At 32.6% G+C, this 22,569-nt stretch overlaps 2 protein-coding genes across 4 annotated transcripts in view; one reads left to right on the forward strand and one right to left on the reverse strand.

Moving 5' to 3' along the window:
- The window catches only part of LOC115889680, a 28,531-nt gene extending 15,030 nt beyond the window's left edge, over window positions 1-13,501 (reverse strand). The window contains exons 1-5 of the mRNA XM_030909736.1: window positions 13,183-13,501; window positions 12,870-13,081; window positions 12,640-12,814; window positions 12,501-12,584; window positions 12,212-12,443 (exon numbers count right to left, since the gene is read on the reverse strand). Coding sequence (XP_030765596.1) covers window positions 12,212-12,443; window positions 12,501-12,584; window positions 12,640-12,814; window positions 12,870-13,081; window positions 13,183-13,200 — 721 coding nt within the window. The 5' untranslated portion in view covers window positions 13,201-13,501. The remainder of the gene's footprint in view (window positions 1-12,211; window positions 12,444-12,500; window positions 12,585-12,639; window positions 12,815-12,869; window positions 13,082-13,182) is intronic.
- Window positions 13,502-14,516: 1,015 nt separating this feature from the next.
- Window positions 14,517-22,569, forward strand: part of LOC115889681 (tyrosine-protein kinase-like otk) — a 205,535-nt gene continuing 197,482 nt past the window's right edge. For all 3 annotated transcript variants that reach the window (XM_030909739.1, XM_030909737.1, XM_030909738.1), the window contains exons 1-2: window positions 14,517-14,756; window positions 19,815-19,961. In XM_030909739.1, coding sequence (XP_030765599.1) covers window positions 14,714-14,756; window positions 19,815-19,961 — 190 coding nt within the window. In that variant the 5' untranslated portion in view covers window positions 14,517-14,713. The remainder of the gene's footprint in view (window positions 14,757-19,814; window positions 19,962-22,569) is intronic.

Raw genomic sequence — 22,569 nt, forward strand, 5'->3', positions numbered from 1 at the left:
TATGAGACATCTTGTACTTATTTACAAACTTATAGTAAATCTTGTTAATAGTTCCTAGCGGAAACCCGTTGTTAAAAAAACAATTTGTCTTATAATGTTGAGCTCTTTTTATTAAACGCTTCTCTGGATAGTGGGTTACATAATCTATAGAACAAAGAATTAAACGCTGCGAATCTATGGGAATATGGGAGTTAGAAATATGCTGAATAACGATATCTGTGGAGGAGGGTTTTCTAAAAATTTCAAACTCTATTTTATTATTATTTCTCATAAGTAAAATCCAAGAACGGTAATTTGCCTTCATTTTCTTTTTTCCAAAGTGAAAGAAATTCTATTATGTAAGTTATTGACATAAGAAAGGAAATCCACCAGCTGCCGTTCACTGCCACTCCCACACGATGCAAACATCATCTACATATCTTCTATAAGCTATTAAATACTGTGAAAAAACTACTTCCATTATCTGTATTTCCAAGCTGTTCATGAAAACCTCACTCAAAAATGGGGACAAACAGGAGCCCATTGCTAAACCGGTTTTTGGCTGAAAAACTCGTTATTAAATTTTAAAAAAGTTTTGACCTAAAACAATTGAAAGGAGTGAAATGAGGTTATCACAAACCAACCTTGGAAGGGAAGTGCTGAACAACAAATCTCTAATGAGGTCAATGCATTCCTCTGGCGGTATACTAGGAAATAAATTCTTAACATCCAGTGACACCAACATTGCTCCGTGTGGGATCTCAATATTTTTTAGGTAGTTGGCGAAATGTACCGAATTATTAGTGGAATAAGTACTATGAAAACCTGTTACGTCTCTGAGAACTTTGTTAAGCCAAGATGATATTCTGTAACATGGCGAATCCACAAAAGACACCACTGGCCTAATCGGATTTCCCTCCTTATTAATTTTGGGCAAACCATAAAGTAAGGGTGTTCTTGGATTCATGGGGTATAGTCTTTCTTTACTAGTATTAAAATATTCTAAAGTTGTTAACGTCTGATCGAGAACCCTCTTTACTCTAGTGAAAAACGCATTAGTAGGATCTTTGTTTAATTTATCGAAATCGTCCGAGCCCAGGAAGCTCATCACCTTATCAACATAATCTGCTCTTTTCATAATCACCAAACAAGAGCCTTTATCTGCCTTTGTGATGATCAAATCGTTGGCCTTAACTTTTTTTTTCAATGTAGGCTTTGAATGGCACCAAAAAAATTCTAGCTGTGAGCATCAATTAAAACGAAAATAATATTTTCTATGAGAGATGCAGAATTTTATAACAATTTAAAATATATTTAACCAACATCAACACATTTACACTATATCTGATTAAAAATAAATAACAAACCAAGACATGAGATTTTGCTGCTGGTGCTCGACCGTCTTCTGTTATATCGACTATCTTCTGTTATGGACAGACGGGGTTGTTTCTGAACATTTCTCGCGGAATTCATTAACTCAGTGCGGGTGAAAGATACCCTCTCATAACTGCTAAGTATTTCTAATTCTTGTCTAGATTATACGGAAGAATAAAAACCTTTATTCTACCAAACCAAACCTTTATTCTACCGCAAATATATCCATAGGATTAGATCCATGGGCACTAAGTCAGGTGGCCTCGACGGCCAACGGCTGGGATCTTGGTTAGCTATTCAATTATTCTTGAAATTGGCTGCAAAAATTTGCTGATAACTTCAGCGTTCTGAGGCGGTGCCTCTTCTTGCTGGAAAAATATGCTTTCGAGTTCCATTAAGGGCATATCATCAATAAGGGGTCCAAAGCCTACTAGTTAAAAGTGGCGAACTGTGGGGGAGTAAGGTCTGTCTTATCCACCATGTAGGAGAGTTTCTTACTTTTCTGGGTTTATTCAGTAATGATAGTCCGAACTTTTCAACAACTATATTTATTACCGTATAAATAGGATAATAAAACGCTTATAAACAAGTTCTAAATACTAACAAATAGGTACTATAAAATAATACGTAAGAAATGAATATGAAAGAGTATTTTTCCAAAAAATCTTTGAGAGTGGTAAGTAATTAAGAGCGCGTCTCGACTGTGTCACAAGCGAGTTCAAAACAAGAAGTGTTAGAAAAAATAGAGGCAAAAGTGGACGCGACCCTTCGCGTCCCTTTGCATCTTACGTCACAGTCCAGTGTTTTAAACATATGGCCCGAAATACGGATTAGCGCATTCTTTTGTCCCAGTGGCGTTGCACTCCAACATCCTGCCCCCCGGGATTGAAGCATCTAAGCTTCAAGAAACTGTTTTATGTTAAGGAAGATAAGAAAAAACGAGAAAACAAATGAGAAAATATATATACTATAAACTAAGAAGATTCTTTCTCACATACTATAATGTCTTGATCGGGCAATAAAAATATTTTTGTGATTGGTCGTACATAGCTTCTATTTGATGTTTGAAGTTTTACAACTCTAATTTTTCCATCGCCTCCAGGAAAAACTTCTATAACTCTAGCCAATGGCCAATGCAAGGGAGGGTGTCGTCCTCTTTTAAAAGAACGAGAGTTCCAACATCAATATTTTTTGATGATTTGAGCCATTTTGGTCTGTTTTGAAGTCTATTCAAGTATTCAATGGACCAGCGTTTCCAGAATACTTGTTGTATGCGAGCACTTTGTTTCCAGAACGACAATCTGTTCTGTGGAAGACCTGACAAATTTTTCTCGGGAAAAGCTGTTAATGACGTTCCAATCAGAAAATGTCCTGGTGTTAAAGAATTTAAATCTGAAGGATCATTGGACAAAGCACACAATGGTCTTGAATTAAGGATAGCTTCAATTTGCTGCAAAATTGTGGTAAACTCTTCGAGGGTAAAATTAGAAGTTCCTATTAGATGCTTTAGATGATACTTAGTGCTTTTTATGGCAGCTTCCCATAGTCGCCCCCAATGTGGGGAACGTGGAGGAATAAATTTCCAATCGATTTCATTTTGACTGAGAAAATTTTTAATTGAGTCAGAGTTGTCCTGTCTCTTAAAAAACTCATAGAGTTCCTTTAATTGATTTTTTGAACCTGCAAAATTAGTTGCATTGTCACTATAAATAACTGAGGGGTTTCCTCTTCGAGATATGAATCGTTTAAGAGCCATTAGAAATGCTTCTGTGGTTAAACCGGAAACAACCTCAATATGCACTGCTTTTGTAGCCATACAAACGAAAAGGGCAATGTAACATTTAATTAGAGATACCTTGCGTAACCTGAACCACTTGATAAAAAATGGGCCACCAAAATCAACACCGACTTTTTGAAACGGTCGAGAAATATTGACACGATCTTCAGGTAAACTAGCTATTATTTGTTGAGTAGATTGCACATTGAAACGAAAACATAAAACACATTTTCTTATTATGCGTTTAATTGTTCGAAGACCGTCCAATGGCCAGAACCTCAGGCGGAAATTTGAAAGAACATTTTGTGGGCCTGTGTGACCAAGCCGTTGATGTTCTCGAATGAGCATGAGAGTAACGATATGGTCATTGGTAGGAAGCAAGACTGGATGTTTTTGGTCATATGAGATGTTGGCATTATTCAATCTTCCTCCTATTCGCACTAAATTATTTGAATCTACAAAGGGATTTAAAGCAGCGAGCTTTTTATTAGAGAGACTTTTATTCGCTTTGAGATGAGAAATTTCAGTATAGAAATGTTTTTCGTGAATTATTTTTAAAATGAAAATCAAGGAGTCTTCTAACTCTTGCACTGTCAAGGGACCCCAACGTTTTTCTTTTATATGTTTAAGATTATAGACAAATCGTAATATATATGCTATACAACGCTGCATTCGAGAGAAATTAAAAAATTTAGCTAAAATATTGTACCAGAACGTGTTGAAAGAGCTGTCAGTTTTAGAAATAATCAATGAACATTTTCTTTCTTCTGGAACATATGTCAATTGAGGTGGTGGTTCAGAATATTCAAATTTTATATCGGGGGAAAACAGAAACTTTGGCCCGTGAAACCAAAAACCAGAATCTAGAATTTTTTGCGAAAAAGATTCTCTAGATAGAATGTCCGCAGGATTGTCAGCAGATTTTATGTATCGTCATTGATAATCAGAGGTAATTTCTTGAATTTGGGAAACTCTGTGAGAGACAAATACAGTCCACTTGCTCGGATGGTTTTTACACCATGACAGAGCTATTTGAGAGTCACACCAAAGAGTAACTGCTTTGATGTTGATCTTTTTTGAAAAAGCCGAGACAATTTTATTAGTTAATTTTGCTAATAAAAGCATTCCACATAATTCCAATCTTGGAAGAGAAATTGTTTTGATGGGTGCAACTTTAGATTTCGATGAGATTAGATTGCACGATACGGTTTGATCTGAGTAGATGGTACGTATATAGACACAACCACCATAAGCTTTTGTACTGGCATCAGCAAAACCATGAATTTCCATTTCTTGAACTTTTTTTATTAAGGAATAAATGACGACATATTGTCAAGTTTGTGACAAGCGAAAGACTCTTAACGAAACGTTTCCATTCGGTTAAAACAAATTCATCAATAAACGATTTATAATCGGAAAATGACTTTGGGTTTGTTCCAAATCTTGTTTCAAGAGACAAAAATCGTTTTCGAGCAGTAGTGAACGAATCGCCTAATTTTTGATGTTCCGTGAGAGATTTTAAAGGAATATCAACCTGATAAGAACCATTAGCTAATATCTTAGCCGAAGAGAGAAATATTTTTTCAGCTTGAACGTCTTCAACTGACTGAGACTTTCGATCTACGATGTCTTCAATGGTCCAAAATGTTGTTAATACAGAGTTCAGTTCAGAATTTGTTGGAGAGTGAGAGGATTCAGTTACTCTTCTAGGAAGAGTGAACGAGAAATACGAGCAAGATTCTGTGTGTGACAAACCACAAGTGTTATAGTTTTGAGTTATACAATGAGGAGGGACGTTACCAGCTACTATCCAACCTAAATGGGTATTTAAAAGAGTGGAAAAATTATTTCCAAGTCGAATTGTGCCTTCAGAGATCAATGAATAATATACATCGGCGCCAATTAACATATCAATTTCCGAGGGAGTGAAAAAATTAGAGTCAGCTAGCTTATTTAAAATTTCATTTAGTATTTGATCTTTTCCCAATTGGCTATGAGAACTTGAGGTAAAAATTGAGTAATTTTGTCTAAGACGCTGCATGATATTTTAAATCGCTTATTTTCTTCGAAATTTGAGTGCAAATATATATCTATCATCTCATTAGACAACGTACTACATTGAGAGATACCTGAGATGTTTAAAATACAGTATATGCTTTGTAAACAAGTTTATCGGCGCTTTTTCAATAAATGAATTTTGAGATCCATTGTCGAGCAAAATTTTTACTGAGATTTTTTCTCCTTGTTTTGAGTACAAACTTGCTTGGGCAGTTGCTAAGAGAACTTGTGAACTTTTTGCTGACCTAAAAGAGAGAGACGTTGATGCTGCTTGATTACGCGATGTTTCATGTGAATCGTTATTACCAGAATTCGAATTTGTAATTGGTAATTGGTAATAACTTTGAGCAGTTTGTGAAGTGTCTAAACTTAAATTTTGTATGGTATAATTAGGAGTATTATTGCTAGAATTTGTACTTCTGTTAGTTAGAGGCGATTGCACATGCTGAGAAGAATTATTGTCTAAATTATTCCGTACATGCAGTGTTGAATGATGTTTTTTATTACAGTGAATACAACGTCGCGGAGAATCACAATTGTGTACAAAATGTTTTGAACCTGGACAGTTCAAACAAAGTTTCTTTAAATTTACAAATTTCGTTTTTTCATCATGATTTAGAGCTAAAAATTTCGTACAGGAATATATACGATGATTTTTTAAATTACAGTACTGGCACAGCTTACAAAATAACATAGCTTTGACACTCGCCAATTTTTCCCACGCTCGAATTTAAAACGCCCCACTCCGACGATGCGCTAACTGAATTAAGCGACCGACAGTCATGGTGGGTTCATACAGCCAAATAAAATAAAATAAGAATAAAATAAAATAAGAAATAAAGAATTCTTGTTGTGTGCGTTCATACAGACAAAATGAAGCAAAATAAGAAATATATATTTGCTCATGCGCAGTACGATGAGGCTGGATAAAAGTTAACCTTTACGATTGTTTATAGTAATTTTACTATTTATAGTATATTTATTTATTCGTTGCCTACTATATTATACATTTTACTTATGTGAAATTATAAAATAAATTAAATCAAACTGAAATATTTGTAGGTTAGAATTAAGCGTGCGCCAAGCCGTTTTCACATAAAATAAAACAAGAAGTTAAAAGATAAAAGACTTCTTATTTTATTTGTTGTTATTTTATTTAATGTATGAACATGCATGTACGGTATCCCTTATAACCAACTTTCTTATTTTATTTTATTTCATTCTTATTTTATTTTGTTGGCTGTGTGAACCCACCATCAGCCTCATTTAGTCGATGCATAGCCTCCACCGGTGGCGCGTAGAGACTGGAAGATTTACAATTCGATTTTCTTATATTTAACCATAGGTATTTTTCTTTTCAATTTATTTTATTGATGAATGGGGAAAAGGGTTTTCCAGGATGTGCGGCTGCTGGTTGCACAAAATAATTGAAGCAATTAAAATATAATTGTTTGTTTTCAATTCAATTCAAAAGTATATTCACACTTTAGAGCTTTTCAAAACGATGAAGACTACTTATTTGGAGGCTTGCCAATGCCAAGTGACCATTTTTTTATTTAGTTTCCTCATTGGAGGCTATTTTTATAAGCTTTTATTTAACAAATCTTGTAAGCTAAATTAAAACCACTTCCTTTTATTGTAGGAGATTGAAATTTGGCATGTAGGTTCAGTCCCGATGACAAAACATTTTTTACCAAGGCATGACAGATTTTGAAAGCTACAAAATGGCGCATTTTTTGAGGTTTTGATTTTTTAAATTCTATTTATGTTTTTTTTTTTTTTTTTTGTATATATATATACAGGTTGTTAACTCATGACAGTTACTTATAGGAAAACAGAATGGCAACACTGCCTATTGATAACGCATGCACTTATAGGTTTTTCTGCCGACTCGTCCCGTCGCGTCGTCTATCGACGAGCGGGCCGGGGTTATTTCAACCATAAAACTCTTGCCGCGAGTAATGAACAATTTAACAACCTGTATAGGTATATTGTGGGTATATACATATGAAAAAAAATGTATGAACGGCCATCTTGAAAAAATGACAGTTTAATGACATGTCAAAATTTCAAAGTCAACCGATTTTCATAATAATTGATATATAGGATGGCCATGGGCTAAAATGAAAGAAAAAAAATTTGAGCTGTCAAATTTGACAGCTGTCAAAAATTTCAAAGTTGTCGATTTTGAAGTAAAAATTGATATATAGGACGGCCATGGGCGAAAATGAAAAAAAAAATGTTGAGCTGTCAAATTTGACAGTTGTCAAAAATTTTACACCTCTTCGAAATACAGAATTTTTAAAAGTTCGCCACTTTTAACTAGTAGGCTTTGGACCCCTTATTGATGATATGCCCTTAATGGAACTCGAAAGCATATTTTTCCAGCAAGAAGAGGCACCGCCTCAGAACGCTGAAGTTATCAGCAAATTTTTGCAGCCAATTTCAAGAATAATTGAATAGCTAACCAAGATCCCAGCCGTTGGCCGTCGAGGCCACCTGACTTAGTGCCCATGGATCTAATCCTATGGATATATTTGCGGTAGAATAAAGGTTCCTTATTCTTCCGTATAATCTAGACAAGAATTATAAATACTTAGCAGTTATGAGAGGGTATCTTTCACCCCCACTTAGTTAATGAATTCCGCGAGAAATGTTCAGAAACGACCCTGTCTGTCCATAACAGAAGATAGTCGATATAACAGAAGACGGTCGAGCACCAGCAGCAAAATCTCATGTCTTGGTTTGCTATTTATTTTTAATCAGATATAGTGTAAATGTGTTGATGTTGGTTAAATATATTTTAAATTGTTATAAAATTCTGCATCTCTCATAGAAAATATTATTTTCGTTTTAATTGATGCTCACAGCTAGAATTTTTTTGGTGCCATTCAAAGCCTACTTATTTAAAGCAGGCGAATTTTTGTATACTCTATATCTCGAAGAGGAATCGAGCAAAATATCAAGTGTGTTATATTTTTGGAAAAGTAATTTTAAATTCTTTTCAATAAATTAAAGATATACAGGGTGTCTCATATAAAAAATCAATTTTTCTGTTGATAATTCTTAAATTATTAATTTTAAAAAAATTATACTTAAACCATTAAATTCTACGTAAAAAGGTGCTTTGGAAATGTTTTCATAAAAATACAAAGTTTTCCATAGCAAAAAAATTACAGCGATTTGTTAAAAATGCATATTTTTGAAAAACACCCCGTAACTCCGAAACGGTAACAGATATCGATATGGGGTTTTCACCATCATGTTTTTGACAAAAATTGAGCTCCAGACACCGATATTAGTTTTTGTCTATCTCCTATAGAAAAAGGTGTTTCCATTTAAAAGCGTCGAATTTGACCCACCCTGTACAGTACAGATTATCGTTTCAGTTAAAATATTCTGTAAAAAGATTTTTCTGTCTACTTTTTAAGCTGTAATGTATAAAAATGTTATAAAATGTTTATTAATTTAATTTTTATTAATTTAAAATAATTATTAATTTAATGTTTATACAATAGTGCCATTATCATTACCAACAGGAAGTGACCAAAAACAATTGAATTCGTCAATCAATCCTAATTTATGTCATATACTAACATACCGCATCATATATAACATATTTTTTTATCTGAAAAAATAAAAAAGTTATGCGAGGTGAGTCGCTTTCTAGACGCACCCGGTATATAGTTCGCCAAAATATATTTCAATTTCTCAAACAATTAAATATCATTTCTTGAAAAATGTTAAAACGATTAATTTTTTCAACACTGCTATTTTGACTGCTATAACTAAGTACCTATAAATTTTTTTTCAAAATGTACTAATTTTTAACTTTATTTGTTATTCTAAATTCAATGTAGTGGAATTTTGAAGTTTCATAACATCCTTTTGTTTATTTTATATTGAATTGCCCAAATAAATAAGTTATCAATAAATAAAACCAGTTTTTGTTTAAAATGTCAACATTAATCTTAATTTTACTCGGAATTATACACGTCATTCATATTCACTTTTTATCTAATATGAAATTAGTTATTAAAGATCATAGAGAAATTTAAATTGTTTCATCATTTCGATTCTGTACCGTTTTCGCATACTTTATATGAAATCATTATAAAAAAAAAACTAAGGAAGGAATATTTTTATCTTTAAAACAAATGAAGCGTTCTGGAGGGAAACAACATAAGCGCCAATTTGTTAATTTTAGAATTATTAAAACCCTTTCGGGGTCTCGGGGGTCTTGCTAATTTTGCTTGTCTTCCTTAGTGTACAGGGTGGGTCAAATTCGACGTTTTTAAATGGAAACACCCTTTTCTATAGCAGATAGACGAAAACTAATATCGGTGTCTGGAGCTCAATTTTTGTCAAAAACATGATGGTGAAAACCCCATATCGATATCTGTTACCGTTTCGGAGTTACGGGGTGTTTTTCAAAAATATGCATTTTTAACAAATCGCTGTAATTTTTTTGCTATGGAAAACTTTGTATTTTATGAAAACATTTCCAAAGCACCTTTTACGTAGAATTTAATGGTTTAAGTATAATTTTTAAAATTAATAATTTAAGAATTATCAACAGAAAAAATTGATTTTTTATATGAGACACCCTGTATATCTTTAATTTATTGAAAAGAATTTAAAATTACTTTTCCAAAAATATAACACACTTGATATTTTGCTCGATTCCTCTTCGAGATATAGAGTATACAAAAATTCGCCTGCTTTAAATAAGTAGGCTTTGAATGGCACCAAAAATTCTAGCTGTGAGCATCAATTAAAACGAAAATAATATTTTCTATGAGAGATGCAGAATTTTATAACAATTTAAAATATATTTAACCAACATCAACACATTTACACTATATCTGATTAAAAATAAATAGCAAACCAAGACATGAGATTTCGCTGCTGGTGCTCGACCGTCTTCTGTTATATCGACTATCTTCTGTTATGGACAGACAGGGTCGTTTCTGAACATTTCTCGCGGAATTCATTAACTAAGTGGGGGTGAAAGATACCCTCTCATAACTGCTAAGTATTTATAATTCTTGTCTAGATTATACGGAAGAATAAGGAACCTTTATTCTACCGCAAATATATCCATAGGATTAGATCCATGGGCATCTAAGTCAGGTGGCCTCGACGGCCAACGGCTGGGATCTTGGTTAGCTATTCAATTATTCTTGAAATTGGCTGCAAAAATTTGCTGATAACTTCAGCGTTCTGAGGCGGTGCCTCTTCTTGCTGGAAAAATATGCTTTCGAGTTCCATTAAGGGCATATCATCAATAAGGGGTCCAAAGCCTACTAGTTAAAAGTGGCGAACTTTTAAAAATTCTGTATTTCGAAGAGGAATATAACAAAATATCAAGTGTGCTATATTTTTGGAAAGGTAATTTTAAATTATTTTCGGTTAATTAAAAATATAGAGGGTGTCCCAAATAAAAAATCAACTTTTCTGTTGATAACTCTTAAATTACTAATTTAAAAAAAAAAATATACTTATACCATTAAATTCTACGTAAAAAGGTGCTTTTGAAATGTTTTCATAGAAATACAAAATTTTCCATAGCAAAAAAGTTACAGCGATTTGTTAAAAATGCACATTTTTGAAAAACACCCCGTAACTCCTAAACGGTAACAGATATTGATGTGCGGTTTTCACCATCATGTTTTTGATGAAAATTGAGTTCCAGACACAAAGCAGTCAAAATAGCAGTGTTGAAAAAATTAATAATTTTAACATTTTTCAAGAAATGATATTTAATTGTTTGAGAAATTGAAATATATTTTGGCGAACTATATACCGGGTGCGTCTAGAAAGCGACTCACCTCCATAACTTTTTTATTTTTTCAGATAAAAAAATATGTTATATATGATGCGGTATGTTAGTATATGACATAAATTACGATTGATTGACGAATTCAATTGTTTTTGGTCACTTCCTGTTGGTAATGATAATGGCACTATTGTATAAACATTAAATTAATAATTATTAAATGTTATTCAATAGAAAATGACACTCTGAATTGAATGACATATCACATGTCAACTTTAACATTTTTGCCTTAAAAAATTGTATTTTAAATTTCAATTTAGAATGCCATCTCGATTTTTTATGTGAAAAAATAAAAGAGGTATAGGGGGTGAGTCACTTTTAGATGCACCCGGTATATCATACAATAAAAAAAAACGTCCGATTTGGCTTCGGGAATAATGATCACTATTACTTTATATTATGTGAATTACATGGAGAATGTCATGGATCGTCATTTCCAAGCCAACTTGACGCCTATTTTTTTTATCATAAAGTATTTTAACCTAAATTTCAAATTTATTCAAAAACCAATCCAAAGGCAATTAATTATTAATTATTAACTCTAAGCAATTAAATGAGGATATATGAATGACTTCATATCTCTTTATGATTTTGATAGTATTTAGTATTTATAGTATTAAAATTTCGAGACAATTTAAATTCAAATAAAAATCTACTTTGCCTTGATTAATTTAATATTAATTTTTATACTGTTACTTCAAATTTTAACAAAAGTATCAAGGTCAAACTCAAAGGTTGAGGTCTAGTTATTATGCTTGACTATCCATTTACTTGTCAGTGGTACTGGCATTCAATTAAATGTCACATATTAGTTTGAATGAAATATTTATCTTTAAAAAAATACTGATTATTTAATTAAAAAAAGATACAAAAAAAGCAAATACTCAACGGAAAATTTGCATATCAAAAAATAAAATATGTTTTTCTTAATACATGAATGAATGAATTATTTTAATCTATTTTTTGGAACCTTCAAAGGCTAACAAATGACCTTAAATATACTTTATTTATACGTATTATCACAACAGAAAGGAAATTTGTATATTTATTTATAAATAGGCAGCTCATTCAACTTGATATGTTTTTCTTGCTAACTATTATTAGTCAATAACAGTTCTATATTAATAAACTGTATGTTCATATAGATTTTATAAATATATGGTTTAATGACATGTCTGACTTACCTTTTGCCATAATGGCAGCCGAAACAATATCTACTTCTGGTTTTTCTGCATCATCAGCCATTTTTCTATCAGGTCTCGGTGACTTTGGTACAGAATAAACCATTGCCGTAGGTGGAAACGTGGGTATAGGAACTTTAATACTCTTAGGTTCTAATGGCACTTTCCTCTCTTCATTAGGTTTTCGTTTATGGCTCATATATGATGCTACTTCTGTCTGTACTTCAACAGGGAGCTGTAAATAAATTTGTTTATTAATTGTCAAGATTTTAACACTTTTTGAAGAACTTACTGAATCAAACCTATGTGCAACAAAATTAGTTTGCTTGCACTGTAAAAATTGGATTGCTAAACTGACATCATTTTTATATCTCTCCTATAAGAAAATTGAAATTATTTCTCTGAAAATAACAATATAGCAATAAATTTACATTATCCTCTGTTAGTTTCTTAATTGCATAATTGGCATCTGCTAAATTACGAGATAATGTAGCAACATCTTTTGTTAAAACATTCTTGTCAGTTTCACACACATCTACCAGTTTTAATAGTTTATCTTCAAGTCCCTGATTAACTCTTTGAACTCTTCTATGTGCTTCATATAAACTAAAAATTATATTAGATGTTATCATGATAAAATAACATATTTGTAACTTCTTACCGTTTGTACTTATCTTGCCAAGTTAACAGTTCTTCTTTTAAAGCAACTAATTCACCACTAGGAAATTTGTTCGCTTCATTTAAGAAGTTTGTTTCCATCATCACAATATGGTTTTCCTTTTCAACTAATTGCTGCTTCAGATTTTCTATTTCTAGATGAAGTTGAACATCATGATCATTTGTAGAGCACTTTTTGCAGAGACATCCACAATCCTGGAAATATAATTAACTGAATCATTCAAGAACTTCAAAATCCTCCAAGTTTTATTGGTTTTAGCAATTTTTTGCATAAAAATTTAATAATTCGTACTTACGTTACACTTGTTTGCCATTTTATCTTTTTTAGAAATTCACAATTCCACATAAAAATTAGTGAGCGTTGATTTCTTTGAAATCTGAAAGTTATTAATCTTACTCTCAATTTTCGATTTTAATTAAAAACAATAAAAGAAATAAAACTGATAGAAAGCGTTTTATACAGTTTCTTAATATCTACGGCGTAAGTTGCACAATCACTAGTGGTAACTGAAAAAGTAATTATTTTTCCCAAATTCCTAAGCTGATTATCTTTTTATAAATTAAAAAAGTTTATATTTGGTCAACTGTGGTTGTCGTTGTCAACATGTCAACCACAGAATTTGTCAACGTCAAATTAGAGTTGTCAAATCTATAGGCAAAAAATGGAATTTCCAAGAAAGCACGTCAGTTCTATGTTGCCGGTTCTTCCTAAAATATATCAGAAAAATTGGACAACTGTCACTGAATCACTGGACAGTTTTTATTTGTTCAGTCTTGATTTAACAAATCTGGATAATACCCATAATCTGTATTGGAGTAAAAATAATGGAAAAAATTTTCCAATATTTTTTTCCATACACAGACTGCCCGACGCCCGACGCCCGACAATAAAAATGCGAGATCAAAATAATTTTATACTTGATACCAATTAAACATTTAGTTACGTAATCAAGAGCGCGATTTTTAAATTCATTGTTGTTAACCATGGATATATTTGGCACCGGACTGACTAACTAAAACTTAAATTATCCGCTGGGGATCAGATGGTAGCTCTGCTGTAAAATATATCAAGTTGCCACATTTACTTATTTATTTCCTGACATTGTCATTCGTTTTGGCACTTTAGTTTTGTATTACGAGTTTTTGGTTTAAACACATTAATATTTACTAGCAGACCTTGCAATCGAACATTGTTCTTTTTAGAACCTTTTTTAGAGCGAAATGTACAAGTTAGCTTAATAGCCGTAAAAAACTCATCGCAACTTTATTAGAATATTTTGCACGCAAAAATGGTAGTAATGGAAATTATTTTTTTCGGAAATGTTTCTTTCATCCAGTGTATTATTTACAAAGAATTAAAAATCATACTGACAACATTGCAAATTTATGAATCATAATCACAGATCATAGTCAATTTGGAATTTATCAAGAATTTATAGATTCCTACATTATCATTAAACTGTATATTTGGTTGCCTACCATTCGAAGATCTTTTGATCGAATTAAAAGATCGGCAAACTTCGTCCAAGATGCCGAACGCAACCGTTTGAATTTCAAACAAATGCCGGGCGCTGAACTTGACCGGCTCGAAACTCGAAACTCAGTTGATTCAGGTTCAGGATCGAGAAAAGCCAGTTTGGCGTGAACTTCGAAGGGTTGTTGTGTTTTTCGTGATTTTCTCCGATTATTTACGTATTCCCATAGACTCTGAACGATTTTTTTTAACTGTTTTCATTCAAATATGAAGAAAATATTGTCGTTTTTTGTCGGCGTTCTCGGAGTGTAATTTGTTATTGTTGTTTACATCAATTCTCCCGAAGTTTTAACATGTCTGGAATCAATAATTCCGTAATTTTGCTCTTCCTTACTGGTAAGAATATTTTATACTTTAGAAAAAATAAGAAATTGACAGATTTAGATTTAAATATTCCACAGATATTAAAAAATAATCCACTAAATTTTTTATTTTATAACAATCCGTAAAAATCCGTATTTTAAAACATTTCTGTCCAACTTTATTGTTTTTGGAGCAACTGCATAGGGTGTCTTGATTTAAAAACTACGATCTTTTACCTGCGATGAAATATTTTCAGACCCAAAATCATTAAAAAACGGTCATTAACTTCCATAAATTATTTCTGAAAATTCGACAGTTTTTTAATTATATATCGGTCTGTTATTCATTAGTCTGTAGAATGAATGCATTGTTCCCAAGTTAAACTTGTTCGCCTTTTTATTTTACGTTTTTTTGCCGGCTTTGTAAGGAATTAATTAGCTCCAATGGATACAAATCGTTGCAAATTGCTCAGAGGTAGAGCGAAGTAGGCTCTGTGCTCGGAGCGCAAAGCAGACAAACCGGAATTTTCGCATGGATCATTACACGCAGTTTCATTTGTTTTATTATATTGCGACAGTTAAAAATGAAGAAGATATAATTACATAAATTACATTTCATGTTTAATTGCGTTTAGTGTTCTTTGGAAATAGTTATATTAATATGTAATGTAAATCCTATTTATATTATACACACACACACATATGTATAATAATTAATAATTATTACAAGGTAATCAATTAAGTAGCTAATTTTAATTATTATTGACTGATTATTCAAAAATAATATGCCTAATTACCTATATATTGTTACCTGTTACACGTAAAAACTATTTAATTGTTACACGCAAAAAACTAATTTTTACGCGTAAAAAATATTTTTTTAATTTATTATTTTTTCAACATTTCAAACTGCACATTTTCAAACATGTCCTTCAAATCCTTCAATTTAACTAACAATAACTGTTAGTAAGAAGCTTCACTCCAAATATGCGCACATAGCGCACTCACATTTTTTTTTAATTAAAGATTCTTATGCAGATATAAACTACTTGGAAATTGGATCAATAAGAATAAAAATAGAAAGTTCACATTTGACTTTCACGACATAAAACAAAAAGCTATAGTATAATATCACAGATTAGGTATCCTATAAGTATACAGATAAAAATCTTGTCCCTAATTCGTGGTACGAAAATTGTTTTTTATGACGATGTGCAAACGAGTCAAATTTCCTGTGCACAAAAATAAACTCGCGTAAAATAACAATAAACAGCGTAATAGAGAGATATCGCTAAACCGAATAGCGTGCATGGACGTTAATAAGGCCAGGTGTTATACTCTGGTTATTTCCTTTACGTGAGGTCAAAGCGTGAGAGGCGGTATTAACTCTCTTCATTTAGAGTTATCGGATCGGAAAGAATTCTGTTCGCGTCGCGTCCGCTATTTAAACTTAACCTAACTTTGAATTTAAAACTTTGGAAATTGTTTTGTTTACTTAGGTATTTTAAAACTAAAGGGCTAAAGTGCTTATTTCCAGTGCTTTATTGTTCAACGTCTACCAATAGGTTTAGAGCAACAAGCAACAAATTCTCTTAGAAGGGCTAAGTCGTCATCTGCTGTAAATATAAACCTAAGACTCTTTATAGGTTCTTTAGTATTGGAAGAGGTGGAATCCATATTTTGGGCCATATTTATTTAATTAAAACTAATCCCAGCTACTTAAACATCAAATTACCTAATACAACTAAAGCAGTAATTCAAAACAATTCAAACATAACCTAAAATAAAAGATCTCGCCGGCCGGCTCCGGTTGTCAAATACCCGCACATGCCCATTTAAGCAATTTTTGAGGTTATTTAGAAACAGCGCTTGGTGTAATTGATCCGCAAATTACGTCAGGCGGTAACGTTATTAGCGGGTGTTTCGTTGACTCGCGCATATCGTAACCAAAGATCGTAACCATGATAAGGTACGCGTAAATACTGGATGACGCTATACGGTTTTCCGATATCTCTCTAATAACTGTGTCGGTCAGGCGCTGTGCACAATTTTAGAGGCCGTAAGTGGGCGTGCTATGTGCGCAAACTAGTCACCTAACTAGTGCCCGATTCCGAAAATTTGAACCACGAAAAACAATAAAGAAAAAACAAAGATTATAATCTGTATAATCTGTGATAATATGATCGGAAAAAAAACGGCGTCAGCGATGGCTGTGAAATGAAGATCGCTGTCATTTTATATGTCAAATTATATGGGGAATGTTTTGGATCGTCATTTCCATGCCAACCGGACGCCATTTTTTTTTCGATCATACGGTATTTTTATATAAGTATGATCGAATAAAAATGGTGTCAAAGACGGTTGGGAAGTGACAATCGGTGATAATTTTGGCGAGGGCACTTTCACAGACAACATTTACTAAAATTTTACATAAAACTTGTCAAAAATTAACACTAATTGAAGGGATGGCTGCAATAACCAGGCAGCTCCGTTTTAATGAATTTGTGGGAAATCGAAAAAGAGCTGCTCGGTTCTTGATGCAAACCCAGAGCAAGGCAGCTCCAACTAACGTCGCCATTTATGTACTGTTATATTGAGAGAACTGATTGTTGCAGGAAACGATCGGCCACATTTTTAAAGGGCAAGATAGTGGAGCTACCTGGTTATTGCAGGCACTCCTTCAATTGCTGTATGATCGAAAAAAAAACGACGTTCAGTTGACTTTATTTGATAGCCATCGCCGACGCCGTTTTTTTCGATCATATTGTATTATAGAAAGATTAGAAAAAGGCTTTTGAAGATTAAAAAAAGTTGCCACACAAATCTATTTCCAAAAAATTATTTTTTTTCGAATTTTAAATTACAACATAAATCATTTTTATTCAATATATGTATAAATAAATTACAACTTTTTTAAAAAGACAACTGGCATGTTTAAGAAATCGAAAATCTAACGTCATGTATTCGAGAATTGCTCGATTTACTAAAAAATTAGATACGAACTTCGTTCATGCTTTAACACGATTTTTTTTATGAATGAATAGAGAAGAATTATATAAAGTGTCATATGATCGAATAAAAACGGCGTCCAGTTGGCGTGGAAATGATCGATCACATTCCTCATATATTAATATAATTTTGCATATAAAATGATATCTAGCGATCTTCATTTCATAGCCATCGCTGACGCCGTTTTTTTTTCGATCATATTGAATAATATGCCTTGTTGGCCTATAACAATTCAAAAAAAATCCTAAATTTGAAGGGCCGACCTTTTACTGAATGACTTGCCTTTTTACTGAATTAATTTTGCAGGACGCAAAACTCGCGATATATTTGAAAACAAAAGAAAGACAAAAATCTCGCAGAAATATCTTCAATTTGTTACAAATAATTAGTGAAACATTATGTTTTAGTCTTGTTCTCGGTCTTGTTTCTGTTTTGTCCGGTTGGTCTCGAGCATAAGGCTTAACAAGAATTTCAAATAAATTACAGTCAAATAGTACTAATAGTTATTAATTATTATACCATACGATCGAAAAGAAACGGCGTTATATGTAAATAGCTTAAAAATTAAGATAGCTGCCATTTTGTAACTAAAATTATACGGAAATGTCATCGATTGTCATGTCAAAGCCAACTGGACGCTGTTTTTTATCGCATGGCATAATTAATAACTAAGTAACATTTTATTGTAATTTATTTGAAATTATTTATAAGTTATTTTTTGTTGATTTATCGGTGTTAGCTAAATAAAAATAGGTATTTTTTATTTGATTTCCAAAAACAGTAGGAAAATTAAGAAGAAATATTTTCTGAAGATTTCTTACTTTTTTTAATTTTTTATTACCCAAAAAGTAGCATAATAATTATTTCCTTTCCTAGTAATTCTTAATTTTAAAATGACAATTACAGGTGTGGGTTGGAACTTGGAACCTTTGGTGTTACAATAGCATCTACATAGGTATATAAAATGCTAATGTTTATCTGTGTCGTCTCTACTGACTTGCTCTAGAAAGCTGCTTTTTTTACTAAAAGATAGCTAATTGGCTCTTCTAAAAATTGTCGTCGCCGGATTTTATGTTTTTCATTTAATTAAAAAAAAATAAAAAGTATTTTTTTCCTGATGTCGTGGCGGATGCGTCAGGTCTCAACTAGTAAAGAAATAAAACACTAATTCACCACAATACACCAAACACTTTACTTTTGCACTGGACGTGCGTTTCGCTAACTATGTTAGCATCATCAGCAGATGATTAAAACTAAACTAATATCTGCTCAATGAGCGTTTATATAGGCGTTCAGTTGGCACTGACCAAGCGTGGCAAAACTATCTTTACATTTATTAGTTTTGACGCTCTCATACTATGTGCATCCTAATTCTTTGTTATTTGCGACTTGTTTAATTAATTTTGATTAATGATCTTTATCAACAATATGTTGAGCAACGCAAGATTTATTCGGTCTACCACCTCATCTGAGCCATATGTTTTTATATCTAATTAGTATTGATCTTCTAGTTTGCCTAATATATTTCTGATTACAATCTTTATATGAAATTTCATAAATATCCTGACATTTCCAGTGAAGGTATTTTATCTTTAGTATTACCGTATAGTTGTTGTAATTTATTATTAGTACTATACCCAAATTTGTAATTGACATTCTTAAAAGTTCTTTTTAAACCAAAGTTCGAAACTGGTGCTTTGACTGTTGGCTTGTGTACGCAAATAGGCGCAGTAGTGAGGACACGCGGATTCTCAAAAACAAGTGGAAGCGGCCAGCTGGTCCTGAATAAGCCGTGTTTAAAAAAAAACTAGGATTTTTTTTTGAAAGATTTATATTCTTGAGTTGAGTCGGGGCCCCAAATTTAAATATTTTTGAATAATGACAAAGAATTTTATTTGAATAAACAAAACAATGATTTAATCTGTGTTCCAATCTACGGAAAGGCCTATTTTAAGAACAACTCTCCCATAAACTTTCTTAATTACCCAGCCATCGACAAAACGGGGAGTTTTACCCGCAATTATACACCGCACCAACAAAAGAAATACCCATATAATTACATTCGTTTTCTCTTGTTTTTCAGCGGGTCTTCTTTGCTTGTGCTCGACCATCGAAGAGCCCTATTTCAAGCGAAGTCCGGAAGAAGTGTCCGTGAACGTGGGGTCCTCGGTCACCCTGCCCTGCGAAGTGACTCCGGGAAATGGCATTATCTACTACTGGGAATTGAATGGTACGTAGAACGCGCAATTATCGGCCTGTATGTCTTAAGTTTATACTTGGGACGGTTGTATCTGGTGTTTGTTGATGTTAATGATGTTTTCGGAACTGGTTTATTCGAGTTTTGTTTTATATTATTTCTGGACAGGCTTGAAAGAAATTATATTAGAAACGTAGTTGAGTGTAATCGTCCCAGTGGGTGTCCCAGAAATAAGTGCAAGTAGTAGTATAGTTCTGCTGCAACTGGTAGTATAGTTCAACCCCAGAAACACGCCTATGAGGTTTTTTTCGCGAATTTTTTTTTGAAAATTCGAGAATTTTTGGATTTTTTTTAGTTTTTAGTTAAAAACTTAATTTCTTGATAATATGGCAACATATGTATTAGGTAGTTTAAATTTACAAAAAAGAAAAAAAAGAAAAGATCCAGTGGTTCTCAAAATTTTAGCAAAAAATCTTTTTTAATTTTCAAAGTAAAATAACTCCGTTATTTTGGACTTATTTGAAAAATGATAAAAAGAAATTAAGTTTCTTTTATCGAGATCTAGCACCCCTTAAAATACTTGCACTTATTTCTGGGACACCCTGTATAGAACTGTTTTTTTGGGACAAATGTTTAAAAAATTTCAAATTTTTTGGACTGGGTGGTTGTGACTTGTGACTATTGGGAATATTTAGTTTGATCACTTCCATTCTTATACAGATCATCCACTAATAATGATGCAACATATGGAATTTTTTTATTTTTTAAGTCTAATCCAAATAGGAATATTCCAACAGTAATAACATACGTGGTTGTAGAAAAAAATAAAATCCTCTGTAGATTATAAGGATCTAACTCAGTCAAAATAATCAACACTTGTTTGATTTTAGTTAGTTTTAACACGAAACACGAGTATACGCGGATCATAAAAAATGAACTATACGAGGACGCTTCAGTATTTTCTGATAAATTTTCATTTTCCGCATGAGAGGCTGTAGCTACAAAGCCACTAGGTTTATCTTTTAATTCCAAACAATAACTTTTGCCATTTTTCAAAATTCTTTTAAATAAAGGCACTTTACGCTTGAACGATATTCGTATTTTTGGCCTAAGTACGACAATCCATACCACCCGTACCCATTCGGGTAGGACTTCCAAAATAATTCCCACACTGTACAGTACGTCTGCTGGATCTGTGTCTATGAAAGGAATGCGGACAAAAGACATTTAAATAAACAACAATATATTTTATACGTCGACTTTACGAGTACGTCACCGCAAATCGCTCCGCCCACTCATTTTATTGGCTAGTTGCAAATTTGTCGAATTTTTATTGATGGGACGCGTCGTCTAACTTTTTACGAAAAATATGGAGAGAATATCGTTTCCCCTCTCACGGATACCCCGTAGCTACAGAACGGACAGACGTACTGTATGTTTTTGCAGATCTTTATTAGTATTATTTTAACAGAAATATCAATTCTTTAAATACCATAAACTCATCTTCCGAATGATTATTTTATTTGCTTTGGCGACTATTGTCGTATAATGTTATTTCACTTTAAAGGTCATCTTGTACCTCAAATCAGCATCTGTGTAAAAATTTCTTCTCTGCAAACCACAACAAATGTTACACCTCCAAAATCGATTTGTATAGCATTTGCTTCCGCAGGTTCTTAGTTCCGCTTTAAGTTGGTTTCCCCTTGGAAAGCAGAACGGTTCTGGTCCAGTTAGTGGAATTTTCACTCTTTTTCTAGCTAGATCATTAGCCTTTTCATTGCCTTCTATCCCTTGGTGAGCGGGCACCGAGACTAGAAGGACTTTATTTTCTTTGCCTAATTTATTCAGCTTCTCTAGGCATTCTTTGACCAACTTCGAATTGATGGTTACTGAGTTGATCGCTTTTAGTGCTGCTTGACTGTCGGATAAGATGGCTATTTCCTGTTTTCGATATTTCCTATTTATATAGATAAATTGTTCGTATCTTTCGATAGCGTAGATTCTGCATGAAAGATGCAGGGGTATAGGTGCCCATTTTTTAGTTTTTGGCCTAAATACTTCTACCCGCCTGTCCCTGTTTTGGTTTTGGAAGAATCCAAACTTTATTAAGCAAGTACAGACTACCTCTACAAAGTATTGAGCGTTGTTGTGATTTTGGTAATTTGTATTTTTAATTATTTTTTTTAAAGAAATGGTTGAAAATATAATTTTTTTATGTGGTACTGTGGTATGTGGTAACTATGTATAAAATAACAAATAAATACCGTATGATCGAATAAAAACGGCGTCAGCAATGGCTCTGAAATGAAAATCGCTGTCATTTTATATGTAAAATTATATGGGAAATGTCATCGATCGTCATTTCCAAGCCAACTGGACGCCATTTTTTTTCGATCATACGGTATAAAGTATAAAGTGGTGAGAAAGGAACCTAAAAATACAATAATACTTACACCGAGTGGTAGGTTGAAATATGTTAATAAAAAGTTGGTAGGCAGTTCTTTTAGTTTCAAAGTAAAGGCATTTTTCCAATTTTTTTTTATCTCAAAAACTGCGACTTTGACTGATTTTGATGTTATTACATATTTTGTTGCAAATATTATTCCTAATCTTAAATTGAAAACCGCGTTTCGCTAGCTAC

This window comes from Sitophilus oryzae, unplaced genomic scaffold (assembly GCF_002938485.1).
Source record: "Sitophilus oryzae breed Bouriz unplaced genomic scaffold, Soryzae_2.0 scaffold_829_pilon_pilon, whole genome shotgun sequence".
NCBI lineage: Eukaryota > Metazoa > Arthropoda > Insecta > Coleoptera > Curculionidae > Sitophilus > Sitophilus oryzae.